The following is a 19,899-nucleotide window of genomic DNA, read 5'->3' as shown; positions in this document are numbered from 1 at the left end:
CGACGGAAACTACAGTCCTCGAAACTCCCATCCGGCAGTAAACGACATTTGCAGCACAAGAGACGCCGTCGACCAAGAGCTAGAGAAGGGGAAAGCAAGTGGTGGCGCAGTGGAGGAGGAGGAAGAGGGGGGAGAGTTCCGCCCGTTGGAAACTGTTCCACCGCAACGAACACATTTGACACGGGCTAACTAGTAAATGAACAAACTAATCGAATTACCATTTAGTCTTGTTTCGGCAATGATTCCTTCCGTCCTCGCGCGTGTCGCCCGTCCGCTTTTCCCCAGAGAGAGAGTGAGACACTCCACCCCACGGACAGGGACGGTCCAAACACAACCTGACTGCGTGCAGTGCTCCTCGTTCAGCCCAGCCGCCCTCGCTCAACCGTCTAATCTGATTCCGTGTATAATATGATTATTATTGCTGTCTACAACAAAACTGCCACCGCCGCCATTACCAACCAAACGCCACGCGGCTTTCATAACTTTGTGTCGCTCAAGTTGGATGGTTGTACCGAAGGGGAAGTATGCAGGATGGAGTCCTGTAAATCCGGTTTCCTACGCCGGTTTGGAACCGCACATCCTTAACAGCTTTTCCCTCGGCTTTTTTTTTTTGGGAGGGAGTGAGCTCGAGGCAGAAGAAGCGAAAAATAGAATAGCATGAAAGAAATTTGCAAGTGAAACACTCTTTCCAAACACACACACACACACTTACACACATTTTTGCGGCTCGTCGCCTGCGAAAGGCATAAAACTTTGTCCGAACTGGCGTCGGAATATTTGCCGTATAATGTTCGCCCGCTTGTACGCCCTCCAGCTCTCTTCCCCTGTTCCTGTCCCTTACCCAACCGTGGGGCAAAACACACAGTGGAGACGACCCATCCTTCGTCACACAATATTCATTCCATTTGCAACGTGCCGCCACCGCACACCCAAGGGATTCCACCTACAGGAGTGTCTTAAGTTTTGGTGCTGTACCGAGCAGGGACCTCCCAGAACCACGCGATGGCAGTGGAGAAGTTGCATGCGGCAACGGTTCGTTGAGCGGTTGACGACTTCCTTGAGTTGATTATTATTCCAGTTTACAACTTCGCTCGAGCACGCTTCACACGCCACGAACGCGCACACAGGATGCTTGAATGCTGAGGGCTGATGGGTTTTCGGGATGCCTTCTTCCTCTGCCAGCGCTGGGCGATCGCACTTTCTCCCACTGGCAAGGACTATTCCGTCACGGCCTCTCTCTCTCTCTCTCTCTCTCTCTCTCTCGCTCTGTCTCACTCTTCTCCGAGCCATCTCACAAACATTTTCTACTTTGTGCACTTCGATGCTCCCGCCAGCAGTAGTGTGGACAGGATAGGATGGCGGCAGGTTTGGCAGAATGGCAACATAAACATCTTTCCCAACCGTGAAGAAGGCAAAAACGGACGACTTTCGACCGAGGAAGAAAGTAAGGCAATGAAATCAAGCACTTCCGCTTCCGTGCTAAATCGTTGACGGAACGAGACGTCGGAACGCCGGTGGATGGATGAATTTTCTCTGTTCGCGCACGGGGAGTTTCACAATCACGAAACGAACTACACCACCATCACCACCACACCACCCCCCGGGACAGAATGGGGTGGAAGTAGAGGAGATTCAGGGCTCAACTTCCTCTTGTGATTCAGAAGACAATGGTTGGTGGTGTTTCCATCGACCAGCCACATCATCAGCTCACACAAAGGCAGAAAGGGCAGCACACACACACACACAAACCGGCACAACGGATGGTGGTGGTGGTGGTGCGTGTTTCGAAACGAGAATGCTAAGAGAATTATAATCGAGTTTGTTGTGCGGGCGTCTTTCGGTACGGGGATTTATGTTTTTCCCAGTGATCGCACAAGATTGTGTTGTGCTCTGCATATCCTTTGCACTCACCACACTACTACTGTCAACAAAATCAACTTTTTGCCACCCATCCCCAGACGTCACGCCTAACGAGTCTGTGTGTGTGTGTCCCGATCCCATTTTGATACCAAGTTCGTAGTGTGATCTTAAGGGTGCGTCGTTATTTACTTTAAAATTTATGTTCCAAATTCAATTAGATCGAAAGTGAGTTATAGGAGCGGGTATCAATGGTTCAATTCGTTGCTATTTGAGGATTGACTTAGACTAATGTTTAGGAACAATACCTTTTAGAAAATATTAGTCCGTCCATCATGTAGGGAATGTCTTGAAATAACTGAATAAAATTTGATATAATATCTCTCGAGCGAGCTTAAACAGAGAGGAAACTTTTCATTTTCTGTCTATCGCTTTATTTTCCCTTTTTAATGCACCCAAGAGATCATAAATGTCGTCAATGATTGCCCTTGGCGCGATAATTTTGTGACGCTGCTCCACCCGGCGCACCCTCATTAAAACCATCCGCATCCAGAACGGTAGACATCCCCACACACCATAAACCGCCAAGCAAGAGAGAGAGAGGGAGAAACAGTGTAATAGAGCGTCAAGACAACATGGTTAAAACAAAGGCAGCGGAACAGAGTCACAGGAAAGGACGAAAGCCAATTTACATTAGACACATGTTGGTTGGCCCTGGGCACAAGCGTACGTACAATGCTGCACCACGGTTTCCGGCTTCCGTCTGCGTCGGTTTAGGGTGACTCCCCGGGCGCTTTTCCACCCATCCTACGGTTTAGGTGGCGACACGGTCGGAAGCTGTTATTACTGTTATTTTAATTTAATAACTTTCAACTCAACCTCGCCTCATCGTCTATTCATCACGTTAACGGAAGTGTGTGTCGTTTGGGTTTGTAGGATTCTTGAGAACGTATGAACATTAACTGGTTTACAATATTTTTTTTGTAGTTAAGTTATAAGAAGCTAAGTTTTGAAGCACAAGAAAGGTTCCATTTGACAGTTGACTGCTGCATCACTTACCTGTTTGTGCATTTCGACGTTTAATCCATAAGACATTTCGTAGTACTGTAAAGAAAAGAAAATTGAACAGAATGTGATTAGTATTTTGAAGGAGTTATTATTAATTATATTAAACGATATTTATTTCAAAGCAAATGGTTGACACAAAAATTTCAAGAAATGCTTAACGAAAGGTCGCCTTCACAATTCGTTAAGTTAAGTGGTAAGAGTGGGTGTCACTGGCATGAGTACGCAATAGTACAAATTGTGCAGAATAAAATTGTTTTGTTCTTGGCATTGTAGCCGTGAAAACTTCATAGCGCGCAACGACATTAATTAATCAGATTAATACATTTACAACTATTTTCCGACATGAGGCCAGAAATAAAATATCACAAAGTATCGCGATTTTTATTTTACTATTTGTTGCTACTAAATTAAACAAGCAGTTAAAAATTAGCGCTTTAATAAAATAAACTGGTCGTATATGGACCGACAGGAAGTTTTCTTTTAAAACTGTACAAGCGAAACTCATCTTCCCATATAAAATACGATTGTATTGATTTAATCTAACAACCATGTTCGATGACTCTCGAAGTGTACGCCTCCCGTACGCAACGCTCTGCCGTGTGTCGTCGCACCATAATGCATAATACAGCGGGCGATCATTTGCAGCCGTCGTGACGTGTGGGGCGGTGGTGCAATTAAATACCTCTACAATTCGCCACATTCACCACATGGGCACAAACATCCTCCACACGATGGAGCAGCATTTCACATAAAAGCTGATAATGACTGTTATTTTTATCGGGCCAACATGCGAACGACCGTGCGACGGCAGGTCGGAAGAACACCGGATGGAAACCGAGTGTCTAATTGCACCTTTTGCTGAATCGCATCCAAGGCTCGGGGTTTGACCGTATAAACACGCACGCAAGTGCCCGAGGGCAGAAAGTCAGCAAACTAGCCACAGCAGTGCAGCATTCCGTTGCCCACCCGACACCACCCCGAGCAAAGTGGAAAATGGAGGAAAGATTGCTTTCCCGACTGTGTTTGCCACACCAGCAACATCTGCATCGTGGACGGTAAAGTCCTGCATTTGGACCCGTGTACCTGGCTATTGCCCCCCCACCGAAGAACGTTGGATGGATTGGCCGACACTGCTTTTCGATGTCCAGAGTTTACCAAGGACTCTGCGTACTCCATTTCCCAAGCGGACAGTCGGAGAAAATTGCATTTAATTTTCCAAATATTTTATTTATAACCCACCCACGTTGCTCCACTCAAACTCCCGCCACCCGCTCCAATAGACGGGTAGAGAATGCAACAACGGTCAACCAAATGGGAATGCAAATGGAGGATAAACACCGGTGCAAATCGAAGTGGAATTGAAAGCTGATAGGCGTCTCCACTCATCCACCAGCTGTGTGCGAGGGGGGAGGATATTGTGTTACTGTGATGCGATGTGTGTGTGTGCTCAGCCCGTATTCAGGGTACGTGCGAGACAGCACCTTGTGCGAGCCGAGTGCGATTTGTGCGAATGATGATAATAATTTCACAATCACTTCGCTTCGATTTCCACATCCGATTGGTACGTACAACAGACAAGCCTCCCCGAAGCCCGCCTCGCAGGAAAGCACACCATCGGGACAGCCGGCTTGAATATTCGCTTCAACTGCATTTATTCAGCATGCATAAGGACACACTCACACACGCTGGAACTGCAGACGGAACGCGCAGATCGAAACATGAAAGATGAATGTACATATTCTGCATCGTTTCCCAAAATTGTGCATTCGGAATTTCGGTGCAGTTGTGGAGATATTTTTTGAGGGCGATCGGATCCGTCAGATGGATGGGATTCTCTGAGCTGGTGCCGTTTTCCGACCCCACTCCACCAATATACGTTCCCCCACCGTGGTCCGGTGTTCGCCAAATGAAAAACGGAACACATTTCCCTCTGCACCATTTTCGCTTCCGCCATTCGGTGTCCGGAAAGATGTCGATAAATTCGACAACCGAGGTCACCCACCATCCCAGTGTGTCGATCCAATCAAATAAGGATGAATTTTATGCACGAACTCTCGGGGTTTTTGGGAAGAGGGAAGAGTTTGGAGGACGGGGCTGAAGATCGTGACGGATAGACGTACCAATATTTGAGTACATTCGGTACAGCTATCCCGAAACACCCCGTCAAAACGGGGTGAAATTTACAATTTCCCGACAATACACACACACACACATCCCGTGTTACTTTACTGAGCGAAGTTTCGTACATCCAGCTCCTCTGCATCGATATGGGCATCGATCAACGATGATATCGGTTCGGGTTGCTCGAAGATTGGATCACCACCACCACCCGGAAGTCGTCCGAAAAGTGTGGCAAGTGGTGGGAGCATCGAATAAATAATATTCAAAATTATTCCTACCGCTCTGAATTGCGAATTTGATTGGATTTGATTGCGGCACAGAGCGATTCTCCTTGTCCCTCACGATGCCGCGTGCTTTTCCACATCATTTCGTCTGGCTATTCTTCGGCGCAAACCAACGATTGTATGTGCAGAAATATTAACGTTAATATTTCTACCCCGTACCGAGCGGTACACAGGTGGAAAGCTTCTTGCACTTTGCTTACCACTTGACGCACCAAAAAACGCACTGTTTACGCAGCTGCTGCACCAAACATAAGCGTAAATCTGCAACCCTAACCTTGCCGCGTATCGTACCAAGTGTTTCGCTGCACACCTAGGACGCTTCATAAATAACTCAAGCACACGAGCATTGCAGTGCACCAGGTATACAATTTTTGTCATCGTATTCGTGCGAAAGGGACCAGCAAACACACAGCAGCATCGAAGGATAGATGTGCGCGTCACCGTACGCGTGTCTCGAATGCACAACCATTATTCGCACAACGACCGGTGTTTGTACTGTTTGGGCCTGCCAGTCGTGTGTAGATTTGTTTTAAATTAAATCTCACTATCAAAACTTGTTTCGTGGCGTAGAGAAGCGTTGATTAGCAGAAGAACGGAAGAAAGGGGATTTTGCTTATAATCACTGCTTTAAAGTTGATTTGGGAAATGTTGAGAGATAGTATTGATGATGAATAAGCTGACAACGCTTATTGAATTTACGAGGTTTAGAATTATGATATATTGGTGAAATTTTAGACGGCATTATTGGGAAGAATGCATACCTTAATTATTATCTCAGCTCTATAATTCTAACAGAATATAATTTTAGAGAGAACCATCCGAGACTCGGTGGTAGAAACATTAGGGACCTCCAAAATAGCCTTAAATTCAATAGAAATTCTGGCATACGGTGTTATCATAGATATCGTTGGTTTGGGGGTCTTCTGTGAAACAGAAGATTGTGAAAGGATTGTGCAAAAAGTTGCCCTTCAACTTCATCTATCATGGGTAAAAAACATAAATGTTGAAATACGTGCTAGAGTCCTGACACAGGCAATCTTTCATACTTAAATCTGAGGAACATACTGAAATTGAGACGGCATGGAATATTTTAAGTCCCAGTACTCATACGCCTCTAAAACATGGGCTCTATTAAAAATTGACTAATTTCTCTTAGTCGCCATCGTGAAGAAGATTCTCAGAGACACTTTTGCCGATCACAGAGTCTCTACAATAACGAGATTTACATGCTGTGCGGAGATCTCACCTCCCCAAACTGCAGTGGGCCGATCATGTCTTGAGATAGACCTGGTGACTCTGCTTGTTAAAACTTTATAGATCGTCTACATTCACAGGGGAGACGAGGTAGTTCAAAGTTGGAGTGGAGTGATGGCATTCACCAGAAAAGTCGGAACATTGAATTTGCGGATGACGCACGACGGCTATCAACGGTAATAAGGGCATCTGACGCACACCACGAAACAATATCAGGTAACATAACATAACAGGTCTTTTGTTTCAATTAAATTTGTACTGGTATGCACCCCGAACACCACTTACAAATTCTAGGAAGTGAAATATTTCCTATATAAAGTCCAGGAAACAGGTCTCCGCTGGAGCTAATTTTAGTAATAATCTACCTCGCTTGTATTACTGCAAACGTTAGCTCCGATTCATTAAAGAAATTCAATGAACAGTGCACGGTAATATGAATGCGCGCTCCGTAATCAACATCTCCGCCCGAGCTTTACCCACCATTCCATTCACGTGACTTCGAAATCGAAGGATGCAAAAGCTCGGAGTCGACCGAGAGAGATCGGATTGCACCGATAAATTTATAATTAATACTGTATAAATACGCAACGCTGACCCGGGATACAACGGATACCAGGATACATAGTACCCCGTTCGCATCGCACCCGTGTATAGAAGGAAAACCACATACAGCGAGCAGAGCGAACCACACCATCAGGATTTTCACGCAAAACAAAAATCCCCCTTATTGCAGCACCAGCACACAACAGCACACTCAACTAACCCGCAGCATCTGCAAAACTGACGCATGATCCTTCGCCCGTGCGCGCTCTAGAGTTCTTACCCTTCTGCCGACATGCCACAGGCCCGATTCGCGGCCGAGTTGTTTCGCGTACACCCCGGGAAAGCGAGGATTGCCGACCCCTACATTTTCATTCCACAGCTTGAGACCATCCACCAACCCGTTTACCAAAACCGGAACCCATTGCCTACGCGCTGTGGAATGTGTGTGTGCGCACTATCCGTAATCTGGTGACCCGACCTTTCGCTTCCATCGTTTTGCATAGTTGGGGAGTAAAAAGTGCGTCACGACACGACTGCTCTTCGGTACGGGTGGAGGGGGCATTCACCATTTGCTATCTTTCGTGCACGTCAAAAAGGAAGGCTTTCGCTTTTCCGGTTCCATTCCATTCGTCCCACTCCGTTCGGTGGGGACAATTGGGGAATCGGAGGAAATGTTTTCCCAGGGTTTCGCCAAACCTTCGGCGGTGGAGCAAACACATCACAGCTCGTTCTAACGAGCCCAATCGTAATGCGCCTACACGCATACGATGTGTGCTGTATGTGCTACACAGGAAAGCCTTCTTTTTACCATACCATAACGCGATCGATTCCTGTGCCCAACGCAAAATGGAACTTTACGTACCGGGACCGAGACCCTCCACTGCTTCAGCGGGAAAATTCCGATGCATCTCGGGCAGCATATCGTTTCACGCCACGCCTCCAGACTCCATCTTCCAACACACACCCCACATGGATACATCTATTTTGAGAGGATGTTCAATGGGAAAAAACCAACAGCGGACACAACGACTGCCACCGAACCGTGCTCCATAACATATCGGCAGAGTAGCAACATCAACAAACAGACAAACCTTCCGGTTTGCTGTGACATGGTTAAAAAAAACGTGGGACGGAAGACCTCCATCGCCATGTATGCTGCTGCTGCAGCTTTTCTAGAAAACTCATATTTTCCCAAACGATATGGAATGGCGGGCGGTTTGGCGGTTCGCGAAAATGGGACGAAAAAGCCCGCTTCCCATACATCCGTGTGTCGTGTGCGAAGTGTACCAAATTTTCATTTCATTTACCATTTCAATCTACACACAAAGCCTCCATCGCGGCTGCACAACCGAGATCGGAACGCATGAGGGTTTGACGGGAGGCTTTCCGTCTCGCTAGGCTTCAAGTCCGTACCGTACTCTCCGGGACTTCCCTAATCCATGGTAGGTGTGTGTGTGTGTTTTTTTTATTTATTTTGTTCCTCCAATGGACGACGATTCTCGGGAAAACGAGAGTCGCCGGATGGGCGCAACAAGAAGGGCTGTGATGCCTCACAGTTGCGTTTCGAGCCCATCGTGATGGTGCTGCTGCTGCTGCTGCTGCTATCGTCACAGCGCAAAGGCAGAAGAGATTCAAACGGATGGATACCAACGAATGGTTCTCCTCCCCTACTTCTTCCCAAAACGGTCCACCTTCCACCACGACGATAGAGTTCGTATTTTATGCTTCTCTAACCTCTCTAACCTCTCCAACCTCGCGTAGTGCAGAGGAAGTATTGGCCGAGGCTCCAGGCCTTGTGGTCCTTTGCGCTGTTTCATGGAATAGCGCGAACGCGAACACTAAGGGACCGGTTTGAAGTACGCGGATGAAATTCCGCACCAATGAGAGCACCGTTCGAACGTGGTCCTCCTCATCGGGCGGATGTCTCGATATGATATCGGTGGGAAGTTGTGCTGGTGGAACTCGGAGCACGCATTTGAACGAACGCATCGGGCTCCGGTAGCTGTAGCAATGGATGGAAACATGGATGGAACCACAACCAAGATGCATATCATGGAACACTGGAACGCCGTGAAGCCGTGGTCGGTATATTACGCACTGGAATGCGCGGATGCGATTCGGGAGGTGGCAACCTCTCCACCAACATTCAAACCGTCGATGCTCTGCGTGTGCTGATCAGCACACGCCAGAAGGCTCAAGCCCATCCGGCACAGGACAAGCGCGCGCGAGTATGCGGCTGTGTGTGGGGGATCGTGTTAGTTTATGTATCAACCGTTAACACAAGGGTTCGGGTGAACATGCTAGCGCACACCACCACCATCCGTGCTATGTGGTCGCACTGAAATGCAATCGAATTTGAGAGTTTGAGTGGTAAAAAAACCAGCAACGGAAAAAGGAAGTTACACAAAAAAGTTACCGTAGGATGAAGGATTAACAGCCAGATGCTAAGGGGATCGGATAGAAATTCCAATCAGTTCGAAAATGGACACGATGCCTGTTTTGTTGTTTTGTGCGTACGACAAAGAAGCGTTTGCCATTCAGTGAGACTTGGTTTTACAAATCGGATCTGTAACATTTCGTTTGCAGATCGCAACATTTGAAGCAAGAACATAGGAGAACACAAATAGTCCATGAGGATATCTCCTTTGAAAGCAAGAATATGTATCATATATTTTATCGCACTATTTTGAGTATTCCCAGACATAAATTTATAACACAATCACATGTTTTGAAGCATCATAAAGAAGGAATAGATTTTTTTATGAATCTGTAATCAAAAAAGACATGGACTATTAATTTATCCCGTCATTCCTCCAAAAACAGAACTCCCACGATGCCTACCGTTAGGAAAAGATTCATATTAATCACAGTAAATCGGCCACAGGTCAAACGCATCGGCTGCTGAGCACTTTGCAGCACGTACTTAAACATTGCCTGCTGGGGAAGTTCCATCTCTGACCAGGCAATGTCATACAACTGATCCTTGAACTGGTCACTCTTCAGCTCGATCAGTGTTCCCAAGGAGCACAGTATAAGCATTTGTCCTACCGCCATCGGAAGAATGAAAAACCCTGGCAGCCAAAAGTTCTGAAATAGAAACATTTTAAGAGTAAGTTCTGCCGGCGCAAGACCTCGAATGGTGAGGATCACATACGCGATGTAACTCGTTCAAGGTTAGAGCTGCCTGCAGCGAGTTGCAAAGAAATTCAACGAACGATTGCATCTGATAGAAGTTTTCGATGTGTGTTATGTAGCTGCAATGTGAACATTATGTTGATAATGGAAAATGCTTATCCATTGTAACAGGTTGCTTACTTGGTGGACCGTTGCTGGAGCTGAATGATCTTCACCAACTGATCGCGTACGGTTGAGCGTTTGGGTCCTTGCTCTATACTTCCGGAGTTACGTATTGTCTCATCCAGTTGCTTCAACCGCTCAATTAACAGCTCGTACTGCAGACAGATGTTGAAAACGAACGCAAAGTATATATTCTGCGAAGGAACCAACGCCAGCGGACCCGACAAAATATATGCCAGCTGTACGGCAAGCGTGCTCCAAAATCCGTACATGTTTTCTCCGTCGGTGAATGGAAACACAATTCCGAGTGGCAAAAATCGTTCACCACGAAACAGATAAAAGGCGAACGGCATCACCGACACCAGCACTACGCTGAGCATGAACCCAAACGTGTACAGATGGACACTTTTGCAGAACAGATCAGTGTATTTCGCCAGTACGGTACATTCGGCCCGGTGCGATCCGTTCGCATGTTGATACATTTCCTCTGCCAGCTTGATAGAATGGTAACAACCGGCTGGATCACTAATCGCTACCGCTAGTCTAGCGACCCCAACAATGGCGTAGAAAACGGCCACAATGCTAAGAAGCACTTGACCCATGTCACCCCACGACTGTACGGCACTGTACACCGACAGGACGATAAACGAGATAGCAATGAAGCAGATAGCTACGATGCGAGACGTGACACGACGCTCGCGGACGTACACGTAACAACCGAACAGGGCAAGAATCTTATTTTGCCAGGCCAGTGTAGCTCGGAACCGTTCCAGCGAATGATGCTTTTCGATTGAGGTTTCCATCCGGTCGGGATCTTATGCTACTTGAAGCGATGCTGATCGAATACTAGCTGGTGGCCTGGTAGGACAGATGTAATTATAGCAAACTACAATTACTTCGAAAGTGGGATAAGGCGGAAGGTGTCAAACAGAATTTAAAATTGTACCGCGTGATTATTTCGATCAATTAGGGATGTAGTTACTTATTAATAGATAAATAAGATAAAATGAAAAATATGCCTTGTGATGATAGCTTTTATTGCAGTCAGATTGGTGTTTTGCATTATTTATTGCATAATTATTCAATTTACTTTCCTGACATACAGTCGATGAACCAAATTAAATTTTCAGCTAACAGGTATTTCATCTAGAGTAAGCCACATCAAACAGTAAAAGAATATTACATCAACTGCAACGAAAGGTCAGAGCCCTTAAACTTGAACATTGAGGAATTCGAAGAAAACGGTTTCTGCTAGCAACAAACAACCTTCAACAAAATAAACGTTTTCTCAGAACCATTATCACGAACTCGATGAAAGGCACCCTCGGGAACAGAAGACGGTTGGGCGATAATATCAGCATCTTTATAGCTGCTGTAATTTTTTGCCAACACGTACGGATGCATGAAGGAGAATTTAATGGTATGATTCGTACTACGCGCCAACGTACAAATGATGGTTTAACTGAAAAACATGAGCTTGTTATAACAACAACCCGTCAATTTCACATCCGCTGTTCTGGACCTTGAACATGTGGGAACACGTGTGCATGTAACATATAATTACCAGAATACGGTTGTAGCACATACATACAACCTAAAACGAAAACGAAACCAAAAGCAACACAGATGGTGTACGGGAACTGATAAAAAAATGATTCTGTTATGAAAATCTAGTTTAAATTGTATAAAAGACTGGGCGCCTCCATCAATCACCACACTCGGAAAAAGAAAGACTGGGCGTCTCCATTAAGTAGTACATGGCGAAAGCAAATAACAACCTTAATGAAAGAAATTTAATTTAATTTTGTTTTAATTCATTAGCAACTTTTTCTCCACTTGATTGAATGTCCTTTTGTTTTTTAAGTTTATTTTTCATTAATTTTCTGGTTTTTATATTAATGTAGCTAATGTTGAAATATAACGAAACAAATCATTTCATCCTAACAAATAATTTACATACTGTCCTCTTTCATGCTAGAAACTCGTCTGAATTGTTTACATCGAATGATTTTCCCCGATACAGGCGAATGGTCATAAATACACGCTAATGAAAAGACGCTGCTCCTTAACTGAATCGTGTTGCTCTGGCTCGATGACCCGTAATGGCGGTGTGAAAATCTCGTAAAATAATAATAGCTATACCATTTCTATTATTGCTGACGATAAATAGCGTAGCGCAGCAGTGAGCGAAAAGGAAACAAGTTCGAAAAATGTCTCGACGCCAACTTTTCCGTCGACTTTCTTCGTCATTTATATGGCGCGTAAGCATCGCGTGCCAGGAGCGAGGATGGGGAGAAGGGGGGGTTCGCAAACTGTTCACCCTTCATTTTCACCACTTTCAACCACTTCCGGTTCAAGCACCATCGGCCGAGGAACATGGATCGGTCGGGTGAGATTTTCCCGACCCGTAGAATATAGAATATTAAAGAGCCGTGCCGAACACCCCTGCTCATCTCGCTTCACACGTAGCACCTTATTTTTCAAACGGAAGTTGGGTATGGTGGTAATGGAGGTCATGGTGCATGGTTGTAGTTTGCAGACGGCGACGGAACGGAAAGCAGTCCGTCGTGCACAACGGGGAGGTGTTATAGTTAAATTTGCATAACGAATAAAATTATTGCACTACCAACAGAGGTCGAAGGAAAAGCGAGGCGAAATGGGTACACGAACACAAGGAGACACATGATCGGCGACCAACCGACCGACCGACAGACCATTGCCATTTTCCGTTGCTAAAGTTTAATGTTTCTTTTCGCTCACTAGTACTGTTAGAGCCGGTGTGACGGTATGCACATCGTTTGGAGGCAAACGAGGAAAAAACATTGCATGACGATGGCTCGGACGGATGATGGCATGCGCCTTAAAAATTTCCCTACGGTCTAATAAAGTTATTATGAATTATTATCACTATGAGTTAAAATGGAAATAAATTGCTGAACTAAACGAGAAACGAGAAACGCGTGAGGCGTAACATACCGGAAAAGTGGACCAATAAGGGAGATCAACATTCTGTTAAGCGAAATACTTTGGAAATGTTGCTTTAGTATTTTAATAAAATTAAAAAAAAATTATTAAGGAAAGGATGCATTTTTTGATACAAAATCAATAAACAAAAATTTTATGTAATAGAGTCTATCAAGTACCTAAATAGGAAATAAAATTGCATTCAAATTTCCTAAAATGCTAGGATTTACCGGCATTTGTGCAGCCATATTTACATCTTGAAACCATGTCTTCAACGAAAGTAGAAGAAACGAAGGGACAGGTAAATATCATATGAATTTTGTATGAATCCACAGCTTATTCCCATTTGCATACATCAGCTTGCACATGCTGCAGCATCCTTTGCTGTCGGCCACTATAGAAATCCCCATCCCATATGCTTTTGAATTTTTCTTGCTTTCCCAAAACGATTCTTGCTTCCTCGGATGGATGCACTTCTGCTTACTTTATCTCGATTTTTCGATCGATTCGACAACAAAAATGGTTTAGTTTGGTACCCACGAAACTCACAAAAGAATTCAGATGCATCCTTCATTTCTGGCATTGCTAAGGAAGCTAAATAAACCAACACAGAAAAACATATATTACATAAGGATAACCCGTTGAGCTTAAGCCGTAACTAAGAGTGAAAAATTAATTACGTACACGTATTTGCCCCCCAAAAACCATCTTCCATTTCTCACACATACTTGTTATCACCTCACCCCATGCTTTAAATGCAAACAATTAGGCAGCATATTTTGTGGCATTTACCGCGCATCGCGTTGTTTTCTCGAGGCTGGCTTACGTTTGTATGTGTGCCCACACATACAAGCAGCTTTCTAAACAACAGCCGTACAAAGAAAGCATGTGCCCGGGTAGTAAATTTACACCGACCGACCTGCTGCTGCTGCTGCTGCTGATTAGAAGCCAATAGATAGCACGCCCCATAATGGGCGAGATGCTTTACAGAAGTGGCACGATGATGCCCTAACCCACTTATCACAGAATAAGCTGCTTCCCGTTGCTCTGAAGTGGCTTCTGACCGATGCTGCTATCAAAAGGCATACCACACCACACCAAGGTCTCTCTTCATTTCCACCGACCTAGTTGACCTTCCTTGATCGTTCCCGGCATAACCTTGGTTAACCGCAGATGGTCTAGCAGGTCCAATCTAACACTAGAATTTACACATCCTCCCACTCAGTTGGCCCCGAGGAAACTAATTTCTTCCGAAAAGATTCACTAAAGTGGGGTCAAAACTTCTAGCAAAGAGGGAGAGCCAGAAGATGGACCGAAAGCCACACTACACAACGCTCTCTTTTAGCTTGCGTTCTGCGTCGGATGTTGTTCCCCCCTTGGCCGACTAGTTTCGGGAGCTGAAAATATGCTGAAACATTTCGTACGCTCGACGATGCCCCGAAACAAAACGTACGAGTGCCTGATGTACTAACTACATTCTCTGCTCCCACCACCATGGCCGGAACAATTTTGAGTGGCCTGCCCCTTGTGCAGCAGCACCGGGTGCACTTAGATACATCGGATGTGGTTTTGTGCCAGCAGGATCCAAAACAGTGTACCCAGCGACTAGAATGTCTGCTGCTGCTGTCTGTCTGTCTGTGCTCGTAATACTCTTCTTGTACCACCACACCACGGACGGCTTGGCACGGGCGGCCTGCATCCTAAAATGCATTAATATACCGGAACACGTTCCTCGTATTCCTGCCATTTCCCACACACACACACACACATAGAAGGACTGTTGTGCGTTGTTGGTTGTCTGTATGGGGGAAAAGATAGCAACAATCGTTCAAACAGAGGAACACCAGCAACAAAAAAATGCTACAGGAAGGAGAAGAATTCGAAACAGGCTAAGCGGTGTTAAACACGACGAAAAAGTAGTGAGGAAGTAACTGTTGGTAGATGCTGCTGCTGTGGTTGCTTCGTGTGGTTGTTGTTGCGGCTACAAGCCACCAGCAACTGCATATGTATAATGGTGCCAAGCACAAGCACATATGCTGGAGCTGATGCACCAGCACCAAGCGATGGGAGGATGGGTCGAGAAATTCCGGTGAAGTGAGAGTAACCCCCTCATGTGAAGGGTGGGATGTTCAATTTTACCTTCTATTTCTCCTTTTTCACCTTCTCTCTCTCTCTTTCTCTCTCTATCTCCCACTCTGTTCACTATCCCGCATTCTTCGTTCCGGATCGTGCTGGATCGAACACCGCAGGGAGATGTATCGTAGGAAAATGTATTTTCATACTTCCCAAGCTGCTTCATCCGGTCGGTACGGAACTAATGGAAGGGAACATCCGGTAAGAATGTATCGTTCGATTAGGTGCAGCTCTGTGCACTGATGTATCGAATAAAATGCAACATACGATCATCGATTCCAGCAGCAAGTACACGCTATTGCCAGCACTGAGAGCAACAGAGACCTGACAAACGGGGGAAACGTGTGCGCATTTGAAAATGCTTAAAGTTACGATGTGTGAAAATGTTGTGGCTACCCTTGGAGCATCTAGGAGCAGGTGAAAACTGGGAACGGGTTGCCTGAAGGTGAGAGAGATTTGCTCACGTGGGGCTCACGTTCGTTTTTTCGAAAGAGTACGAGTGCGTAACCGAAAAAAAAGAAAATCTTTGGAAAATGTTTTCCAAATCTCGTTTGCATCTCTTTTTACTTTGTACGCCAGTAACTGCAACATCGGTTATGCTGCTGCTACTGCTGCTGCAATGATGCAATGCTCTTGGTCTAGCGCATCCTTTCAATGCACACTCGTCGTTAGCATGATCCTTGATATCGGTTTGGGGCATGTTCTGTTGTCACTGGCAGGAAACACATATCCGGAACGCACCATGACGCCATCATTAAACCAGCGGTCGTCAAAATGTTCTTATTCACTTTTATTGCAACTCTTCCCCGAAAAATATTTATCTTCTGCTGCTTATGACTACCTATCGCTGACTATTTGGTTCAAGTGTCGAGTCTCTCTCATAGGGATTGAAAATGAAAATAGTTCTATAGTAGTATCAAATCTTCATTCCACACATCTTAAAAGTATCAAATAGATTTCCTATTTTGATGATACATAGCGTGTTTCTCTTCAAGAGGTTTACCGACACTGATCCACACCATAACTCCATCACCGTTATCATCATCAGCAGTAGCAGCAAAAACAACAATATGATTACTGATCATTGGCGAAGCAACGAGAGCTTCTCTTGTACCCGGCACCACCACCACTCCAACACACATTCATGCTGTCGAGTGTAGCAAGCCAACGATATGAAGCGCACATCATATACCCATGTAGACACATCATCATCATCATCCTCCGTGTATCCTCTCACCTCTTTCCGGTATGCACAAACACACACACACACGCACACACAAAGTTGCTGAAAAAATGTAGTTTCGTAGACACCCTGGGCCGATCGTACGGGTGCATATCTGACAAAGCGCCACAGTGTGCAACAAAATGTTTTCCCGGATGTGAGAGTGTGAATGGTTGCAAAGCAGTAACGCTGGCAGAAATTCCTCCCAGCCAGTGGTTTCCACGAGCACGACGATGCTCGGTTGCGGTCCTTCAGGGTGTTGCTTTCATAATTTTCCACCAACCGAATGGTGACTACATTGGAAGAAACGGGCTGGGGCCAAAGTTATGTACTGTAGTCTGTGATGGAGAATGGAGTGGCTTTAGGGAACAGCCTCCAGGAGTGGATGAGGAAATTCTCAACAGAAGTGATAGCCCAAAACGAAATGTAACAGTCCAGAACTGTTTAAAAGTGATCGAAGTCGGGTTGATGATGGTAGAAACTGTTGTTCGTAATACTAAGTCTTCGTTTTAAATTCTATTTTATTTAGTTAGACATTTATTCACCAGAAGTATTGAAAATCCACGATTCAAAATTTAGAAAACTAAAACGAGAAACATGAGAAATTTCAAAAATCCACAAACTAGAAAACCTTATGAAAAAACAAGATAAAAAATACAACCAATCATCAAAAAATAAAAAAAGCAACAAGATTTTTTTTAAATATATAATGATATTATAGTATTATGTCCAATATATTACTAAAATCAGCTTCGATGAAATCAATCACCTACAAACTACATTACGAACACGTTTAACAACATTCAAGCTATCCAAGCACTGCCAATTCCAGCAGAATAATATTGATGTATCGTTTACAATTTTCTTCCACAGGAAAATGGCCGATCGTTACGATGTCTAATCACACGATAGGCGACATAAATCTATCTCTCACGCTCATAAGTTTCATAATTTCGACCACAAAGCAAACCACTCCACACGGGGTTGTCTCTTCGCTGCTTCGTGCTCTTGCCCAAAAGTCCAACTCTCCACTGAAAACCATCAATTTTCTCTTGGCCAACCAAGCGGGAAACCCCCGCGCACCGGTCCGAAAAACCAGCCACTGAATTGAAACAGTGCGCGCCCAACACAGTTGGCGGCAGCGGCTAAACTTTGCACGCGAACACTCACCAGAACATGACCATAAACTGTATGTGGCCGGTGGGGATATGAAGAAGGGTGGGGTGGTTTGAGAAGGACGGACCGGGTACGATGATATGCAGCTAACCGCTTACGACTGAACTTTTGCACTCGAAGCTCGCAACATACGGTTGGTCCCCGGGTGATTCACCGCGTAACTCGGGACGCTTGTGGACGCACTCGTTGCTGCTGCTGCTGTATTAAGTGCAACAAATTTATGATTATGATTATGTAGAAAGTTCTAGAGCTCGGCGACGTATGACGTGGCTGTTTCGGTATAGCTGGCGGTGGCCCCTAAGCTGCTAGCATTCCCTTTTGCGCTTTGTGGTATCCGCTCGGATTCGCACTAACGCTTACTTACAGTGTGTGTGTGCTTTACACTATTTGCTTGATCTTCTCGCCGGTCTCTCGGTCAGCTGCATACATCCACTTTCCTTTGGCCGCGTTTGGATGCATTAAATTGTACTGTTATCGTAATTTATTACATTGTGGGCAAATTTTCTCACTTCAATGCTTACCCAATGCTAGACTTTCTTTACGAATGTCATCGACACTAGCTTGGAATCGGGAAAAAACGTTGGACTCATGGTAAAGCTTTTTTGGCACAATCAGCATTCTTTTACCGCAGAGCAGGGCGAGAAAGCGTTCTTTATCCTGTGTGCTTCCCTTGAGCAGAAGATATTGCAAAGTGATCCATAAAACTAGCCCATTTGGGGTGCTTAGGTCACGTGTTCGAAACGAGCTATAGTTTCTCTCGCTCAAAAGAATGTCAGATTTGCTATAAAGCACAGATTTCTTCCAATATTTATATATATTGTTTTAATTTCCACTTATACAATAATATATTTGAAATAAGCCTGATTAATATTTGCTATCACAATTAGAAGATACGGTCAGTGCATACTTCTAAATAACCGTACAACACAACCTGCCGTATTCTCAACAACTAATTTAACTTATTAAACTGCAATAACGCAAATTGAACAAGCGACGTACGAGTGGTGGCGCAAAAACTTTCCACCGGCAACCATAAAACCGAGTGCCGATTTAAGCTCCTGGAAGGCTTATGCTGCTAATCCTTGCTGGGAGGATGCCCACTCTCAGCAGCCCGATGCAAGCTGGCACGTATGAGTGTTTGTTGTTGCGGTATGTTTGTGGCTGGTTCGTGCCAACCAACCCCGTCGCATCCCCTACTCCACCAAACTCCGTCACCACTTTGCCGTTTCTAGTGTAAACGAATAGCACTAGTGCCGTTATAGATGTGCTTCTTAATTGATAATAAATATAAAATAATAAAACGAAATTGCTCGTCGGAGACAGGAATACCAATTACGGCGGGCTAGAGATTGCTAGAGCACATTTTCCCCTACACAAATGGCATTATCGATCCCTGTCCACGACATTTGCACTGCTTTTTGTTTTGCCCCTGTCCTTGCCAGCGTTACAATATTGTCTTATTTTCCTTGCGTGTGTGTGTGTGACAATCCTTGCGCTTGCAGCAATGCAGTTAGGGAAGCTATAGCTGGTTGAGATAAAACCAACTGCGTAGGAGCTTTTCCAGATGAATGATCTCATCGTGAGAGAGAGCGAGAGCGAGAGCATACTATTGAGTCGATTCGCAAGATGCGCCTCTAAGCTGCGTGAGGGTTTTGTTGGATTAGGGTCCTTAGCTGCTTATTCCATTCCAATCGAATTTGGGCAAACAGGAAGCGTTCGAGTGGATATGATTGAAATTCCTTGCTAAAGGTTGATAGCATTTCGAAGAACAGACAAGCACAATCGTTTAGGTTGTAACGAAATGCTATTCTTAATTCAACTAAGGGTTGGTAACATTTTTCCCAAAAACGTCATAAGACACAATAAAATAAATAAAATAAAAATAAATGAAAACGCCCACTTTTACTTAAAAACGACCTCATTATTACTTACGACCTATTTAATATAACTTAATAACAACAAGAGAGACAACTTCACTCA

At 44.9% G+C, this 19,899-nt stretch overlaps 2 protein-coding genes across 24 annotated transcripts in view; both read right to left on the bottom strand.

Moving 5' to 3' along the window:
• Positions 1 to 19,899, bottom strand: part of LOC118504642 (protein groucho) — a 184,214-nt gene that overhangs the window by 42,945 nt on the left and 121,370 nt on the right. For all 23 annotated transcript variants that reach the window (XM_036039377.1, XM_036039391.1, XM_036039376.1 and 20 more), the window contains one exon: positions 2,917 to 2,961. In XM_036039377.1, coding sequence (XP_035895270.1) covers positions 2,917 to 2,961 — 45 coding nt within the window. The remainder of the gene's footprint in view (positions 1 to 2,916; positions 2,962 to 19,899) is intronic.
• Positions 9,847 to 10,406, bottom strand: LOC118504650 (putative odorant receptor 83c). Its single transcript, XM_036039416.1, has 3 exons — positions 10,282 to 10,406; positions 9,969 to 10,214; positions 9,847 to 9,894 (listed from the first exon to the last, which is right to left on the bottom strand). Exons 1-3 carry the CDS (start codon positions 10,348 to 10,350, stop codon positions 9,847 to 9,849), a joined length of 363 nt encoding a protein of 120 aa, XP_035895309.1. The 5' UTR covers positions 10,351 to 10,406.

The sequence above is a fragment of the Anopheles stephensi genome, chromosome 2 (genome assembly GCF_013141755.1).
Source record: "Anopheles stephensi strain Indian chromosome 2, UCI_ANSTEP_V1.0, whole genome shotgun sequence".
Lineage (NCBI taxonomy): Eukaryota > Metazoa > Arthropoda > Insecta > Diptera > Culicidae > Anopheles > Anopheles stephensi.
The sequence above is the reverse complement of the archived record's forward strand: the minus strand, read 5'-3'. Positions and strand labels throughout refer to the sequence as shown.

What these genes read in the sequence shown, in the direction of transcription:
- LOC118504650 (XM_036039416.1), bottom strand. Translation starts at nt 10,350, where the DNA reads ATGCAATCGTTCGTTGAATTTCTTTGCAACTCGCTGCAGGCAGCTCTA. An exon ending in CCTTGAACGAGTTACATCGC is followed by an intron (nt 10,215 to 10,281) that starts GTATGTGATCCT and finishes TTTCTATTTCAG; the next exon opens with AACTTTTGGCTGCCAGGGTT. An exon ending in ATATGAATCTTTTCCTAACG is followed by an intron (nt 9,895 to 9,968) that starts GTAGGCATCGTG and finishes TTTTGATTACAG; the next exon opens with ATTCATAAAAAAATCTATTC.